General features: G+C 35.8%; 1 protein-coding gene across 2 annotated transcripts in view; it reads left to right on the top strand.

The window, feature by feature from the left end:
- LOC132129095 (adenylate cyclase type 6-like) overlaps positions 1–16,368 on the top strand; it is a 41,968-nt gene extending 25,600 nt beyond the window's left edge. For both annotated transcript variants that reach the window (XM_059540542.1, XM_059540541.1), the window contains exons 6-23: positions 430–541; positions 1,366–1,493; positions 1,587–1,745; positions 2,696–2,837; positions 3,099–3,227; positions 4,953–4,981; positions 5,255–5,402; positions 5,521–5,618; positions 5,725–5,812; positions 5,934–6,050; positions 6,224–6,379; positions 6,574–6,749; positions 11,879–11,905; positions 12,203–12,335; positions 12,433–12,696; positions 13,746–13,950; positions 14,091–14,215; positions 14,783–16,368. In XM_059540542.1, coding sequence (XP_059396525.1) covers positions 430–541; positions 1,366–1,493; positions 1,587–1,745; positions 2,696–2,837; positions 3,099–3,227; positions 4,953–4,981; positions 5,255–5,402; positions 5,521–5,618; positions 5,725–5,812; positions 5,934–6,050; positions 6,224–6,379; positions 6,574–6,749; positions 11,879–11,905; positions 12,203–12,335; positions 12,433–12,696; positions 13,746–13,950; positions 14,091–14,215; positions 14,783–14,911 — 2,365 coding nt within the window. In that variant the 3' untranslated portion in view covers positions 14,912–16,368. The remainder of the gene's footprint in view (positions 1–429; positions 542–1,365; positions 1,494–1,586; positions 1,746–2,695; positions 2,838–3,098; positions 3,228–4,952; positions 4,982–5,254; positions 5,403–5,520; positions 5,619–5,724; positions 5,813–5,933; positions 6,051–6,223; positions 6,380–6,573; positions 6,750–11,878; positions 11,906–12,202; positions 12,336–12,432; positions 12,697–13,745; positions 13,951–14,090; positions 14,216–14,782) is intronic.
- The last annotated feature ends 1,181 nt before the right edge of the window (positions 16,369–17,549 follow it).

The raw sequence follows: 17,549 nt of genomic DNA, 5'->3' as shown, positions 1-17,549 counted from the left end.
TGTGCTAGAAAAAACTTGGATGTGTGAAAATGCTAAATGTCACGTAAATGTAGGGATCCTGCTTTCCAAATGTTGGGAATTTTATCAGCCATTTAGGAAGGAAACAGCGCCACCTGTTGTCAGTCGATAATTTGGCCATGCCGTGGGTCCGTTCTGTCATGTCTTAAATTATAGTTGATGACCGTATATCCTCCTCATGGCTAGGAGGCTTTTAAGGACACCAGCCGAGTCCTGCTTTTTCTAATTGAAGGATAGACTGGAGTATTGAGAGTGGCCACCCTCTATTCAGAAAGTGAACTGAATCGATGTTTTTTTTTCTCTGTTAGCCCATCCAACCAACTTCAGTGACCCAGACAAGGTGCTCTGTGATTATTGATTTAATTTTCTCTGTCTGTCTGTCTTTGTCTTGGCTGTCTGTTCTTGTGGTAGTATCCTATTTGCAGACATCGAGGGCTTCACCAGTTTGGCATCTCAGTGCACGGCTCAGGAGCTTGTGATGACCCTTAATGAGCTTTTTGCTCGCTTTGATAAATTGGCTTGGGTAAGTGGACAACATGAATACATTTTTAGTGTAACTATTTTTGTTCACAATGAGGTTTTTAACAGATAGTGACAAAATCTTTTTTTAATTTTTTGTATTATATATGTATGTGTGTATGTTGAACTATTGATAGATACTGTATATAACTTATGGCTTCATAAAAAAGTGACTTAATATATAAACCTTTATAAATATAAAGAAGTCATATTTTTATTGAAGATGCATTATCTTAAAACAAGTAATTAAAACAAGTATTATCTTATGCAGTGTTGCTTCTCATGTTAATTTATATTGTTTAAAAAATTGTAATATTGTTACCGGGGAAAAAATCAAGACTAAATAAAATTGATTGCAAAATTATATATATATATATATATATATATATATTTTTTTTTTTTTTTTTTTTGCATTTTTTGGGCCCAATATTAAAGAATGGAATGTTATATTGAAATGGATAAAATTTATATAATTTTGTTTAAAAAAATGTTTAATAATAAATTAAGTGAATTTAAGAATCACAACATGTGAAGTATAGATATTTATTTAAAGATTACATTTAACACCATTATTAGTGTCATTAAATTATTAGTGTTTTAAATGATCAACTTAATGTGAGCGCTTGATGACATTATGTAATCTTAATGTAAAAAAGAGGCATGCACATGCACAATTAAAGCCAATATCCTAATAAAAACCTAATAACAAGCATATAGCTATAGCATATAGCAGCCACCCACAAGTATGCTAACATCATAACATCCTATTAGAGAGGATTTCCACAATAATAGTTGCATAAATGTGCTGTGCTTTGTCTGAATTCTTAGGAAAACCACTGTCTGCGGATCAAGATCCTGGGGGACTGTTATTACTGTGTGTCTGGACTTCCGGAGCCAAGGGCAGATCACGCGCACTGCTGTGTGGAGATGGGAGTGGACATGATTGAGGCCATCTCGTATGTTTTTCTTCACATCATTTTCTATATTGATCTCTCTTCCTCATCAACACATTTTTCAATTAAAACACACGCGTGTTGCTACATGTGCAGATTGGTGCGAGAGGTCACAGGAGTGAACGTGAACATGCGTGTGGGAATACATAGCGGCCGTGTGCACTGCGGGGTGCTCGGCCTACGCAAATGGCAGTTTGATGTCTGGTCCAACGATGTCACACTGGCTAACCAGATGGAGGCAGGCGGTCAAGCAGGGTAAAAGTGAACACCACCCATCAAAAATGGGATCAGTATTTTTAAGTTTCATATTTAAACTTTGCTGTAAAGGATGTAGAGATTTGTGTTAAAGGAATAGTGCACCCGCAAATGAAAATTTGCTGAAAATTAGTTTAGCCTCAGGCCATCCAAAATGTACATACGTTTATTTCTGACCAAATCTGAACAGATTTGGATGAATTTAGCTTTACATCGCTTGCACACCAATGGATCCTCACCAGGGAATGGGTGCCATCAGAATAAGAGTCCAAACAGCTGAAAAAAAATACTCAAGTAATCCGCAACTTTTGTGAAGCCAGTAGCTGGGTGTTTGTAATAAACAAACCCATCATTCAAATAACTTAAAACAGGGGTAAAATAAGAGTCCTCTGTATATAATAATACTTTCTGCAGGGAAAAAGTCATCTCATCTGAGCACAGGAAAGAAATATGCACAGATTAAGCAACATTTACAAGCGAAAATAGTCCAAAATAATTCTAAACCAATATGTTGGTGGATTTTGATGTGAGACGACAACAGGAAATGGACTTTTTCACTAGAGGAAGCATTATTATGGATTATGGACTTAAATTTTGGCCAGAAGAGATGTTTAAAGTTAAAATGCCTTGATGGATATGTTTCTTACAAACATGCAGCTTTTCACTTCACAAGACATTAATAGATGGACTGGAGTGTAAAGTGTGGATTGCTTGTGAAGCTTTTATCAGCTGTTTGAACATTCTGACGGCACCCATTCACTGCAGAGGATCTGTTAGTGAGCAAGTGATGTAATGCTAAATTTCAACAAATCTGTTTCTATGAAAAAAAAAACACCTCATCTTCATCTTAGATGGCTCGAGGGTGAGTAACTTTGCAGCAAGTTATTTATTTATGTATTTTTTGTGAAATATTGCTTTAAATAGTAAAACTCTTTTGTGAATGTTTACAGGCGGATCCACATCACCAAAGCCACACTGCAGTATTTAAATGGTGACTATGAAGTGGAACCGGGTTTTGGAGGGGAGAGAAATGCTTACTTGAAAGACAACAACATTGAGACGTTTTTTGTTCTGGGCTGCAGCCAGAAAAGGGTCAGTCAAATGCTGGCGCATGGACATTGTTTATATAAAAAAATAAACTGCAAAGATCTTTGCACCCTGTTCTGATTCCTGCAAATTCACAACCAAGGGATCTCAATTGCGTAATATTTGGTAGTGGTGGGGTATTTTGTTGTGCCCTGATACAAATGGCTGAATTTCCCTTTGGGGATCAATAAAGTTTCTATTTGTTAGAGTTTGCTGGAGAACAGTTTAATTTCCTGTGTGTATCCTTGTACCAAATTTCTCTTGCAGAAAGAGGAAAAAGCAATGATGGCTAAGATGCAGCGTGCTAGAGCAAGCTCTTCAGAGGGTCTGATGCCGCGGTGGGTCCCTGACAGATCTTTCTCCAGGACTAAAGATTCCAAAGTTTTCAGACAGATGGTGAGCTCTGCTCCATCCGCTCTCACTCTGCTTCTAACAGCTCAAGCCATCTGATCTCCCCTGCACTTCTTTATGAGTGTAGCCACAAGTCATAATTGAAGCAATTTTCTCCAGAGCTTGGCAGTGTCTATGTGTGAATTGCTTTTTCCCCTTTCCAGGTGATGATTTTTATCAGTGTAACACAATAAAAAAGTAGGGACAGAAATAGTGTGAGAAATATTGACAAAAAATATTTTTTTCAAAAAAATGTTGAAATTATTTGTTGAGAATTAATTTGTTTTCCAGTAGTTTTATACTATGTTAGAAAAGCTGTGCTTGTTTGTACAATTTTTTTCAGTAAATCAGTATTTTATGTTAAATCATCTTCAAAATAAAATTAAACAAAACTGAATTAATGAGATTTGTTTAAAAAAAAATGTTTGCCTTAAATTAAAACTTAACCTTAAATTAAAACTTTAAGTTTGTAAAAAAATTTTATTGTATCCTTTGAAATATGTATACAAAATATATTGTACATTTGGTTTTCATATTATGGTTTGTTAAAACATTTTAGGGTTAGAAAACTTAATTAGATTATAATACCTTTCGATATAAATCCTTTAAAATAATATGTAATATAAAGTAACATTGTTAATTAAACACAGTATGTGTATGTTTTTTGATATGATATATTTAAATTACACTATAAACTAAAGCACAATATATTATCTTAGTTTTTCTTTGCAAATAAATGTATATAGTTTTTTAATCCGTATTTTTGTGTACAAAATACATAAACATCTTTAAAATGATTAAGGCAAAATTATGTTTGAATTAATGAGGTTCATAAAATACAATAGCCACTGGGGTAAGAAAACAAAATATATTCTTTAAAATTCTAGGTATACAAAATATTTAGTTAATTAAACATTTTTATGTATTCCTTTATATATATTCTAATTAATTATATATATATATATATATATATATATATATATATATATATATATATATATATATATATATATATATTAGTGCTGTCAAACGATTAATTGCGATTAATCACATTGTTTACATAATATATTTGTGTGTACTGTGTGTATTTTTATGCATGTATAAATACACACACACATACAGTATATATATATTTAAATATTTACATGTACATACATTTATATATTTATATTCTTATATTATAAATAAATATATTTAATATGTAAACATAACATGTTTCTTAAATATATACATGCATGTGTTTGTATTTATATATATATATATATATATATATATATATATATATATATATATATATATATATATATATATATATATATATATATATATACACATGACAAATATACACATGACAAATATACACAGTACACACACATATATTATGCAAACAAAAACTTTTATTTTATTAATCATTTGTCAGCACCTACAAGAGTATGTTAGTATATTATACGTGAGTTTTGCTTTTCAAGTAAGTTGATCTTGTTTTAAGAATGTTTAGATATTTTTTTCTGGAAAACAAGAACATGATTATTTGCAGTGTGAGACCCATTCCTTGTCTCTGTCAAGTTCTCACTCTCTCGCTCTGAATGTAATTTGGAGTCACTGAGTGTTAATTAAAGTGGCAGTGGCTCTGTGGGGCTGGAGCTGTCTGAGATGAAACCCAGAATGTGTTTTTCTACTTCCACTGTGTTTTCACCACCCACTGTAACTCATCTACCTGTCTGTTTTCAGGGCATAGATGAAGCCTCCAGCAAAGATAAGTGAGTTCTGCTTTTATTAGGACACAAATCCATTCTCTCTGGCTTTGCAGGGGCTTATGGGTTAGAGGTCACAGGCTGTTTTCACAATCTGTGAGTCTCTTTAGAATGGAGTCAACATAAAATGAATATTCTAGGTTAGATTTCAATTCAAGAAAGCATATTTGGGCACCACTAATGATTATTTTTTGTTATTGTTAATGTTAAAAACTACATTTTATGCCATCAATTTTTTTTATTTTATTTTATCCTGAATATTATTTTTGCTCTCTCTAGCCGCTGTGCCCAAGAGGCTCTGAACCCAGATGATGAGGTCGATGAGTTTTTAGGTCGTGCCATTGATGCTCGCAGCATTGACCAGCTGAGGAAGGACCACGTCAAGAAGTTCCTGCTCACATTCCAAACACCTTTTCTGGAGAAAAAGGTCTGTAGACAGCTTTGTAAAACTGTACAGCACAGACGCAAAATTGATAAACTCAAGAGTACTGAACAAAAAAACAAATCTGAACTGGTACCAGTAACACAATTTTTTGTGCTTTTAGTATTCAAAAAAGGTGGATGATCGTTTTGGTGGTTACGTGGCCTGTACACTTGTCGTCTTCTGCTTTATTGTTTTTATACAAATAATCATATTTCCACAGTGAGTGATGAAGTATTCTTTATAATAATGAATTTGATTTATTTCATGTTATGGTATATATTTGTTATGTTATATATTGAATGGAGTTGTGTATTTTGTCTTGCAGTACGCCGTTAATGCTGGGCATGTTCATCTGCATCTTTATTATTCTCGTCCATGTCCTCTTTATATGTGCCATTTACTCCTGTGTTAAGGTCAGTTACTAGTTTCCTTGATCCATTTGTGCATGTGAAATCTAGACTACATTTTCCAAAAAAAATAATGTGCAACCTTTCTTAATGATGATGCACAATTTTCCTCTTTTCTCTCTTTCAGCTTTTCCCAGTTACCTTGCAGACAGTGTCAAAGAGGATTGTTCAGTCCCGTGTCAACAGCACACTCGTCGGAGTCTTTACAGTTCTGCTTCTTTTCATCTCTGTCCTCATTAATATGGTAGGAATATATATATATTTGTAGGATTATTCAAAGATTTAAAATGATTAAATGCTAAATTAAATTTTTATGACATTTTAAAGATGTCTTTCGCTGATTCCTTACTGGAAACTATATAATATATACTATAAAATTATTATTATTATTATTATAAAAAAAAAATTCTCTGTCAGTTTACCTGTGACCGGGAGGATCTGCTAAAATGTGTGGTGGGACAGTTGAACATTTCTGATTCAGTCACACTGTGTCTGCTGTATAATCTGACTGGACTAGCAGAGGAACCCTTCTTCTTCTGTCCCGGGCAGCCTTCAACATGTCTTTTACCCGAGGTCAGTGTGTGTGACCGTCTGTGCATATAAGATTGTGCACATTAACAGTTTCTTTGTTATTGAGACCCACTGAAAAACATGTTTGTAGATTTTATGCAAACTTTTGATTTACTCAGTGAGTTTCCCCCTGTTGTCATGGTAATAGTATTACTCATGTTGAATGATGGTGTTGACTGGTGTTCCTGTACTTCTAGTATTTCACATACAGTGTGCTGCTGACTCTGCTGTGCTGCTCAGTGTTCCTGCACATCAGCAGTATAGGCAAGCTGGTCCTCATGCTCTTCATCCAGGTCTGCTTCCTGCTGCTAGTGGAGTGGCCTCTAGTCACACTGCTAGACAACGCTGACCTGCTGGTTACCGCCAATGCAATGTGAGTGTTATTTTCCAAAAGAATATAGTGTGGATATGTAAAACGTTGTCAGTGGCATTAGGTCAGTACTAAAATGACAAAAAAAAAAAAAACCTACAGCATCATCAGTACAGAGTACCGACTTAATTGCATATCTACATATTAACAAAATATGTCTGTTAAAACGAAAAAAAAAAAAAATTGCAGGAAAAAGAGAACTACTTATTTCTTCATTCTTTATTATATTTACCTGGAAAAAGTACTTGGAATAAAACAAGCTATGATCCCTTGTCATATGAAATTAATGGAGACAAAAACTCATACAGGGCCATTTTTTTGCTCCAATATCTGGCATATAACTGCATTATATGCTACATCACGCAGTGAGTTGTTGCCCTGCATCATGTCAGTCAGCTGTATGAAATGTAAGATGATGTAAAGGTCTGGGGCAGGGCTGGTGCATTAATTAAGTTAAAATATTTTAATTGTGTTATTTTTCCGAAATTAATTAAATTATCATGCTAAAGCAACAGCCCTAATTATAATTCAAGACATTTCTGTGTCAAAACATATTTTGTTCCTTTTGGGGGGTTTTAAGATCTGCTAAAATGACCAGTGACTAACACATTATTCACAATCAATATTAGTTCTTTCCTACCAAGAATTGATAAAACTCTACTATAAAAAGCCACTATAAGTACAACCCGAATTCCGGAAAAGTTGGGACGTTTTTTTAAATTTTAATAAAATGAAAACTAAAGGAATTTCAAATCACATGAGCCAATATTTTATTCACAATAGAACATAGATAACGTAGCAAATGTTTAAACTGAGAAAGTTTACACTTTTATCCACTTAATTAGCTCATTTAAAATTTAATGCCTGCTACAGGTCTCAAAAAAGTTGGCACGGGGGCAACAAATGGCTAAAAAAGCAAGCAGTTTTGAAAAGATTCAGCTGGGAGAACATCTAGTGATTAATTAAGTTAATTGATATCGGGTCTGCAACATGATTAGTTATAAAAGCTTTGTCTTAGAGAAGCAGAGTCTCTCAGAAGTAAAGTTGGGCAGAGGCTCTCCAATCTGTGAAAGACTGCGTAAAAAAATTGTGGAAAACTTTAAAAACAATGTTCCTCAACGTCAAATTGCAAAGGCTTTGCAAATCTCATCATCTACAGTGCATAACATCATCAAAAGATTCAGAGAAACTGGAGAAATCTCTGTGCGTAAGGGACAAGGCCGGAGACCTTTATTGGATGCCCGTGGTCTTCGGGCTCTCAGACGACACTGCATCACTCATCGGCATGATTGTGTCAATGACATTACTAAATGGGCCCAGGAATACTTTCAGAAACCACTGTCGGTAAACACAATCTGCCGTGCCATCAGCAGATGCCAACTAAAGCTCTATCATGCAAAAAGGAAGCCATATGTGAACATGGTCCAGAAGTGCCGTCGTGTCCTGTGGGCCAAGGCTCATTTAAAATGGACTATTTCAAAGTGGAATAGTGTTTTATGGTCAGAAGAGTCCAAATTTGACATTCTTGTTGGAAATCACGGACGCCGTGTCCTCCGGGCTAAAGAGGAGGGAGACCTTCCAGCATGTTATCAGCGTTCAGTTCAAAAGCCAGCATCTCTGATGGTATGGGGGTGCATAAGTGCATACGGTATGGGCAGCTTGCATGTTTTGGAAGGCTCTGTGAATGCTGAAAGGTATATAAAGGTTTTAGAGCAACATATGCTTCCCTCCAAACAACGTCTATTTCAGGGAAGGCCTTGTTTATTTCAGCAGGACAATGCAAAACCACATACTGCAGCTATAACAACAGCATGGCTTCGTCGTAGAAGAGTCCGGGTGCTAACCTGGCCTGCCTGCAGTCCAGATCTTTCACCTATAGAGAACATTTGGCGCATCATTAAACGAAAAATACGTCAAAGACGACCACAAACTCTTCAGCAGCTGGAAATCTATACAAGGCAAGAATGGGACCAAATTCCAACAGCAAAACTCCAGCAACTCATAGCCTCAATGCCCAGACGTCTTCAAACTGTTTTGAAAAGAAAAGGAGATGCTACACCATGGTAAACATGCCCCGTCCCAACTATTTTGAGACCTGTAGCAGAAATCAAAATTGAAATGAGCTCATTTTGTGCATACAATTGTAAACTTTCTCAGTTTAAACATTTGCTATGTTATCTATGTTCTATTGTGAATAAAATATTGGCTCATGTGATTTGAAAGTCTTTTAGTTTTCATTTTATTAAAATTTAAAAAACGTCCCAACTTTTCCGGAATTCGGGTTGTATAATCATATTGAAAAAGATAAAGACTGCATTTTGTCAGTTACCTCTTAAATCTCATGGTCATTATGAATTTTCTTAGAAATTTGAGGACCAAAAAATGACGGATTTCCTCGAGATCTCAACATAACAAAAGTAGTTTTTTCATTATTACAACTTAATATTTTCTTTTGATTTTGACAAGTTTTTTTGTTGTTGTTGTTTTTTGATCTGCTGTTACTGTAGTAACAAACACAACTTTGACGCACATCTGATTGACAGATAAACCTTGTGCTCTTATACTGAATGTTGTGGATATGTGAGCAATTTTTTATTCGCTTAATAATAACGTCTACCATACATAAATAGTCTAATCAATCACTGTTTATTTTTTGCAGAGACAGTACGCTAAACATTTTGTTTGTGTAATTTACATGTTTAAATGGTCAAAGCAAAGGATGCTGAGAACTATTCTAAAATTTTTCAGAACTGCTTGGATTCAATTAACTTTATTTTCCTTTTATTTGAAATAAAATTATATAATTTGTGATTTTTATTAGTCATTTAGGATATGCTGTGAGTGACTGATATCATGTGCATTACAAGCTTGGGATGTGTGTGTATGGTTTCCACAACGAAATGTAGAAAATACAAAAGACTACAACATACTGCATAAATTATAGTGACATGAAGAAGGTCCTTATTCTGTCCAAAACAAATACTGTAGAGTAAAGTGGATGTAGTATACAGCACCCCATCATCAGTTATATTTAGTTCTATACTGCCATCTGTTGGCGCAGAACTTAACAATTTTTGTTGTAGAGATCACAAGAAAATTAAGTTGTGATAAAGACATTTATGTCAAGTTCACAAGAAAATTAAGGAAAAGAAAAAGACATGATGTGTGGCCAGGTATGGTGACCCATACTTTGCATTTGTGCTCTGCATTTAACCCATCCAAGTGCACAAACACACACCCGGAGCAGTGGGCCGCCAAAGCTGCAGCGCCCGGGAAGCAGTTGGGGGTTAGGTGCCTTGCTCTAGGGTCTCCCCTCAGTCACAGTATTGAGGGTGGAAGAGAACACTGGATATTCACTCCCCCACCTACAATGGACCTGAGACTCGAACCCATGGCCTTTGGGTTACAAGTCCGACTCTCTAACCATTAGGCCAGGGGTTGGCAACCTACGGCACGCGTGCCAACAGTGGCACGCAGAGGGATAATCGCTGGCACGCAAGCAATAAGGAAAACTGTATAATGACGTACAGTTTGATGTAATAACTTCTCATAGTCACACAGCCTGTTAGGAGCTACAAATACTATTAAAGTGTGAGAATTAACTTGCATGGATCCACGTGCAAACACTGCACATACTAGGTGCTTCAGATCAAAGCCTCGGTCTAACAGCACTCGTCAATGTCAAAATGACTGAGATGGCCAATCAGATCAAAGTAGGCGGGGTTTACTGTTCACAGAAGCAGAGCGCGAAGCGTCAGTTTAACGTTAAAGAGAGTGAGGTAAGATGAAGCTGCAAATCAATTAACATTAGTCAACTTTTAATAATACGTTTTACCATAGAAATGTTAAATGACCTAAAGCTATATCCAGTGATGAAAAATTTTCTGAAATATGGCCATTTTGAGAGAAAGAAAGGGGGGGGGGGGTAAATTGTCTCTCTCTGCAGACAATGAAGCGATTTTGCCCCTTTGTTGTTGAGAAATATAATGTAGCGATTCAGTATCGATTAATAAAAGTAGCGTGACAACACTCTGAATGCTACTTTTTGCACAGCACGATCTCAGATCTCTGTGTGCGAGTGGTGTGGGTTGTGTGTGTGTGTGTGTGTCTGTGTGTGCACGTTCATCAATTAAAGCAGTGCATTAACGTTGATTAAACGTTAAAAAACGTTTTTTTTTTATCGTATAATAAAAAATTGTGTATGTACCATTTAAATACAGAATTATATCGGGGTGTGTGTGTGGGGGGGGGGGGGGGGGGCTGTGTTGGCACAGTGGTTAACCATAAAAATAAAAAATGGCACGTCATGCCGAAAAGGTTGCTGATCCCTGCATCGGCCTCCAAGAGGTGGAGACCGTGAGAACCTCCTCTTGCAGCGAGAGGCTTGGCATATTTTTAATTTGAATACTTGCATCCCGCACGGGATGAATGAAGATCTGTCACTAAGCTGTTTCCTATAAATGCAGGTTAATACTACATGTGTATGGAATGTGTTAAAATTCTTGATGTATTATGTGTATTATATTGCAGTATATAGCGACACCATTGGTCCTGGTATCACTTTTGATGATGATGACGACGATGGGTGTGTCAATGACAATGGGTGTGGGTATTTAAGATTGGTTACAAGCTTTCCTGATTGCACACTGAAGAAGGCACACGCCGAAACGCGTTTGTGCAAAATAAACGTTTTATATGCATAGTGCGGCCTCTTTACTTTGTTTCATATGTGTTATATAAGGCCAGCACTCTGAAAATCTAAAAAAACATAGTGACGCCTGCTCCCAACCTTATCACTTGATCCCTGCATTAGGCCATGACTGCCTCGAAGACTACGGTATGCGCTTTACCATCTACGCCACTGAAGCTAAATTAAATCGTGACCATGTGAAAACAAGAAAGAAAAATATTAATAACCTATGGCTTCTTAGGACTTCCCTAAAATATAGATATAATAGCATTTATTATAAGATTTCCTTTAAATTATTCTGTAAACAGATTTATCTTTTTATATGTGGGGACACAAGTGTGGTATACATAACCATTTAATGCAAATGACCCATATTTTACTGGGTGTTTATTTTTAGAGGGTCATGTTGGTCACTAATGGAAATATGTCTGTTTTTATACAGGTATTCTTTCAATGAAACAAATTATTGGTGAGTTCGTGTCATGATTTATTGTTTTGTGATTGTAAAAGAGACGGTTCAAAGGCAGAAGGTGCTTTAGAATATGATCCCGGAGTTTGCATGTAGTGTTTCTCGTCTTTTCAGTTCCTTCAGTTTGTTTTATAAAAATACTACCTGTATACTAAACTAAATGGTATAGTCTACTAAAGTATGATCTACAACAAAGAAACTTGTAATTAGATCTAACAAATACACTTTCAATGGTATTTGCGCAGTCTCTGACAAACTCTAATTATGTGTTGTACATATTGTTGTTTTCCCACATAGTCAGGAAACGGTGACTAAAGTGTCTCTGAGGGTGTCGATTCCAGTCATCCTCACTGTATTTGTGCTGGCTCTCTATCTGCACGCACAGCAGGTCGAGTCCACTGCACGCCTTGACTTCCTGTGGAAGCTACAGGTGTGTAGTCTGTCTCTGAATCAATCACTTGGCGAAAATACATTTCCAGTAGGATCCCAGCATAGTCAATGACTTATTCACTGTCATGCTTCACCAGGCCACTGAAGAGAAAGAGGAGATGGAGGAGCTGCAGGCCTATAACCGTCGTCTCCTTCACAACATCCTGCCCAAAGATGTGGCTGCCCACTTCCTCGCACGAGAACGTCGAAATGATGAGCTCTACTATCAGTCATGTGAATGTGTGGCCGTAATGTTTGCCTCCATCAGCAACTTCTCAGAGTTTTACACTGAACTGGAGGCAAACAATGAGGGTGTGGAATGCCTGAGACTGCTCAACGAGATCATCGCCGACTTTGATGAGGTAAGAACGTCATGTCACTTGCATCTGAAATGGAAGTATTGAATACTGAATATGGAATCGCATCCAAAATAAAAGTTGCTGTGTTTATTTCTTAAGTATATATAAATAAACATACATGTATATATTTAAAAAATATTTACGTGTGTGTGTGTATATATATATATTAGTTATATTCATATATAATTTATATATAAATGTTAATAATTTATATATATATATATTTTTTTATATTTACATGCATGTGTGTGTATTTATATATACATAATAAAGATACACAGTACACACACACATACAAGGTGAGTTCGACTTAAACAGCGCTGCAGACCGATTGGTGTATGACATCAAAGTACCCATTCACAGACCGCTTTAAGGTGAACACATCTAATGCAGTTTGCTGGACTAAGTGCACTCATGTTGCGTGCAGTTTTGAATTTATTTTCACCATCTGCAAACTCACGAAGTGTTCATAAAAGGCATTACCTCTTCATTGCTCCACGTTTGCCCTTTGCTCATTTTGTTTTGGATATACCGCTCGTTCCGTGTCGTCAAATCATGTCGCATCGCATCTTGTCATTACTTCCTGTTGTTGGTTTGTTTAGAGGTATTTTGTCCTTGTTGCATTCATATTTAATTCGAACCGCACCAAAATTCACTTGGAAGCGGACCAAGAACCATTTAGTCTTGTTCTGCTTGTATGGTGCACACCAGGGTTTGGATGGCAGCGTTCACACTTGCTCAAATGAATTGCACTAACAGAACAATCGCACCAGAATTCGTTTAATCAAACCAAACACATCAGGTGTGAACACAGCCTGATTTTAAAGCAGTCTCTGGCTTTATACTGACACCTACTGGTGTGGAGACAAAGGTTCCATATAAAACCAAATGTTTTCAGTTACCAAAACCACTGTATAAATATACACAGTATTCATCATGCATGATTAATTTACTCCATGACCATATGTGTCAATTAGGAGGTTACCAAGACAAAGCAAATAAATTTCAGCTGGTTCTGTGATCTCAACATGGCTTTTTTTTACTGTTAATAGATCATTTCTGAAGAGAAATATAAGCAGTTGGAGAAGATCAAAACTATTGGTAGTACTTACATGGTAGCATCTGGATTGAACGACTCAACGTACGACAAAGAGGGCCGCACACACATTCTAGCTCTTGCTGACTATGCCATGAGGCTACGAGAACAAATGAAGTACATCAACGAACACTCATTCAACAACTTTCAGTTGAAGATAGGTAAGTAGGTATTTACCGTAAAGTTTGCCTGATTTATATTTAACATAGAAAGTGCAAAGACAATTTATGAACTGGCTTGCAGACTTAGAGGCTTAGGGAGTTTGTTAGAGCAGACAATGACAAATGTATTTTCACCACAGGTTTGAACATTGGGCCAGTGGTTGCTGGTGTGATTGGAGCCAGAAAGCCTCAGTATGACATATGGGGCAACACAGTGAATGTGGCCAGTCGCATGGACAGCACAGGTGTTCCTGATTGTATCCAGGTAACCGCAACATAATAAACAAGACTATTTTTGGCAATACACAGCTTAGCCCATTAATTTCCATCTTCCAAAGTGTAACACTATACATCAGCTACTATGTGCATCATTGTATTTATAAAGATGGTGCTGTCCTCTATCTTCATGTTACTGCAATTGCAAGTTTTGTGACTTTTTAGCTGCTTAGTTATTACTTAAAGGTGAAATGCGGTGAAACTTAAATTTCTAAATACTTCTATTCCAGTCAAATGTGTAGAATTAACGATAAGTAAGCAAGGCTATGTTAGTTGATTTCCCTGAAAAGTGTAAACACTGTTGTTAAAAAAAAAAAAAATTCTGTTTGTTTGAGCATCCTTACCAGCCTGGCATAGCAGCATTAGTTTAACCAATGGACTGAGTTTGGGGCATGGCTATCTGTTTATCCAACCAATGGCAGACTTGAATTGGACTTTCGAAATCTAACTTTACTTTTGCAATTCCCTTTGGTGCTGCAGAAAAACCTTTAGTTTTTAGCCAATTAGAATTCAGTGTGTAATGAAAAGTTTATGATATTGTTCTTTATTCCTACAGGTGACCACTGACTTATACCATGTACTAGAAAGAAAGGGTTACCAGCTGGAGTGCCGTGGACTGGTGAAAGTGAAGGGGAAAGGAGATATGACCACTTATTTCCTTAACAGTGGTCCTGTCTGCAGTTAACACTGACCAAATGCTTCTCAATGCACTGAAATGAAGGATGGACAACAAAAGTCTCTGAATGGGATTTGAGCAGATATAAATATAACCACTCACAAGTTTTCTACAGTAGTTCACAAGCATTAGCGGTCATGTGTGGTATTTATTTATGCACCTATTGGGAATAATGAGCTAGGCCTATGCTCTACCTGAAAGATTTAATGAAGGACTGTTGCCTTAGATGGAAAAGACTTTGAGGAAAGTTTGGTTTTATTTTTTATTTGGTGGGAAAGACTTCTTCCAAACCAAAATTAGAATTCTTTATTTATTTTGAAAGGTTTTAAACCATTGTAAATAAAAAATATATATTACATATGCAAGCATCAAGAAGCAAGAAGAAGCTGACCAAAGAGCAAGCTATTTGATATAGGAACACTACACACGCCTTGTAAACTGTCTGAAAAAGTGTTATTCGGTTGTCTGGTTTTCCTTTTTTGGCCTCCTGTCACTCTCTAGCACACTGTATTCGATTATAAACACTAAAGCAAAAAACGTCTGTCTTCATTGAAGGCCTTAGAAACAGGAATCCTAATACAAGTGACTTGTATTTACAGTTTTGTATGATTTATGAGTGATCAAAATGTTTTTCCCTTTTAGTATTTGTGTACAAATGAAGTAAATGAAGGATGAGAATAGTACTGGACAAATTTTCTTTGGTCATTTGTTCATTTATGTGTGTGGATGTTGTGTAAATGTGTGTCTGTTATCTTTAAAAGGACATAATGGTTCACTGTGAGGTTTATACAATTAATTTAAAATAGCTTTCTTGCCAGATTAAGTCCTAATTAGATTAAATGCTTTGCATTTATGTGTTCAATTGTTAACTGATGTCATTTTTCCTCTCATTTGAGATGAATGTTACACAGATTTCAGCTCTTAATTCATTCCTGTATAAATCAATGAAAAAAAATTATCCTATAAATATGACCAAGATCTCATAGAATTTCAGCACATTATGGTCCACAATTGTATAGTTTTCTTAATACCCTGGTAAATATGTGTAAATTTGCTGAGAAAGGTCTGGTTGCTGACAAAAGTGGCAGGACTGCAAAGTTGATTGTGTTCAGCAAAAGTCAATTTCAGCATTTCCTCATGAACACTCTTAGTCATGCTTGCACATTTGTCAACTTTTTTTTTTTTTTTTAATTATCCAATTACCAGTCAAACGCATAGGTTAGCACTTCTGCAGAGTATTTATGAATTCACCATTCCTACTGTATAGATGCATCTTGATGATTGTGTTGCAAGAAACCTCCTTCACCGTCCTCAACATGAATTTCCCAATATGAAAGTACATGTTTGTGTTAAATATTCTCACTTTGTCATAAGACATCACAGCACATATTGTTTTTAGTTCGAATATGTTTGTGGTACATGAAACTTTCAAGACCTTTTTCATTAAAAGGTGGCAAATCAATAAATTGGGTGTTTTATGTAAGAATAATGTCTCAATAAAACCATATTCACCCAACACTAGTCTTTTCATCTTAATTACATGTGAACATACAGGTCAGAGTCAGAATAAGATGGACAAAAATGTTAAATATTAGACACTTTCCACAAATATGGTGAACAACAAACCTAAAATATTTTCTTAACAAGTAAAGTTGATTGCCAAGCTAAATTTGTATCTGTAGGTTTAATTAGCTACATGTAACCTATGTAACCTTTTTTAGTAATTACAATGAGTTACAATTATTTTACAACTAATTAAAAATGATTTCAACAGATTGTCAAAACAAGCTTTTAAATAGTTTGTGTGCTAGGTTCATTTTATGTTAGCTACTGTATTGAACATACAGGTGCTGGTCGTATACAAGTTTCACTTTTTGAATGGAATTAGTCAAATAAATCAATTTTTTGATTATATTGTAATTATATGACCAGCACCTGTAATAGGTGTAACACATCTGAAGTAATGGAATATAGTGTACACTATTTGGAGTGTGCAATTTATTAAAAGATTTCCTTTTATAGTAGCCTACTTTCCATCAAAATAAATTAATTCCTCAAAACGAAGCTATCAGGTAGACAGACAGGCCATTGTTGGGTGTGAGTGGCTCTAGTGATTGTTGTGTTAATGGACTCTTTTCTTTGTCCATGCTCAGCTTGGTGTCTTTTCTTCAAGTAGCAGCAGTCTCATGTCAGACGATAGTTTGTAATCACGATTCTCTCCTATTGAAGCACCGACCCCATTTCCACTTAGCTTGCCTTTCTCAAATGTCTGAATAAATCTGTATTCGGTTACACGTACTACGCGACACAAGAGGCATTGAATTTACTTGCATCCCAGTTAATAATTTATATCTGTTGAGGTATAGTTTGTTAACTTACCACATCCTTTCCTGAGCCTTAATTAAGTAATCACCGTCATCCAATTTTAGAAAAGTGCAAGCAACACTGAAATTTCCATACATATTAGCAGCACTTAGAATGGTTAAAACTTGTGTGAAAAAACTATGAACCCACTCTGACATGATGAATTGAGCGAATCGATGTTTTTGAATGAATCTTTAAAGTGAATCATTCTCGCTCACTTCCATGGACTGAATCATTTTCGTTCAATGAATCTCCCTTTTGAAGCGTGTCTGTTTTTTTGTCA

The sequence above is a fragment of the Carassius carassius genome, chromosome 46 (assembly GCF_963082965.1).
Source record: "Carassius carassius chromosome 46, fCarCar2.1, whole genome shotgun sequence".
Lineage (NCBI taxonomy): Eukaryota > Metazoa > Chordata > Actinopteri > Cypriniformes > Cyprinidae > Carassius > Carassius carassius.
Note: the sequence above shows the minus strand (reverse complement) of the source record. Positions and strands in the feature narration are given on the sequence as shown.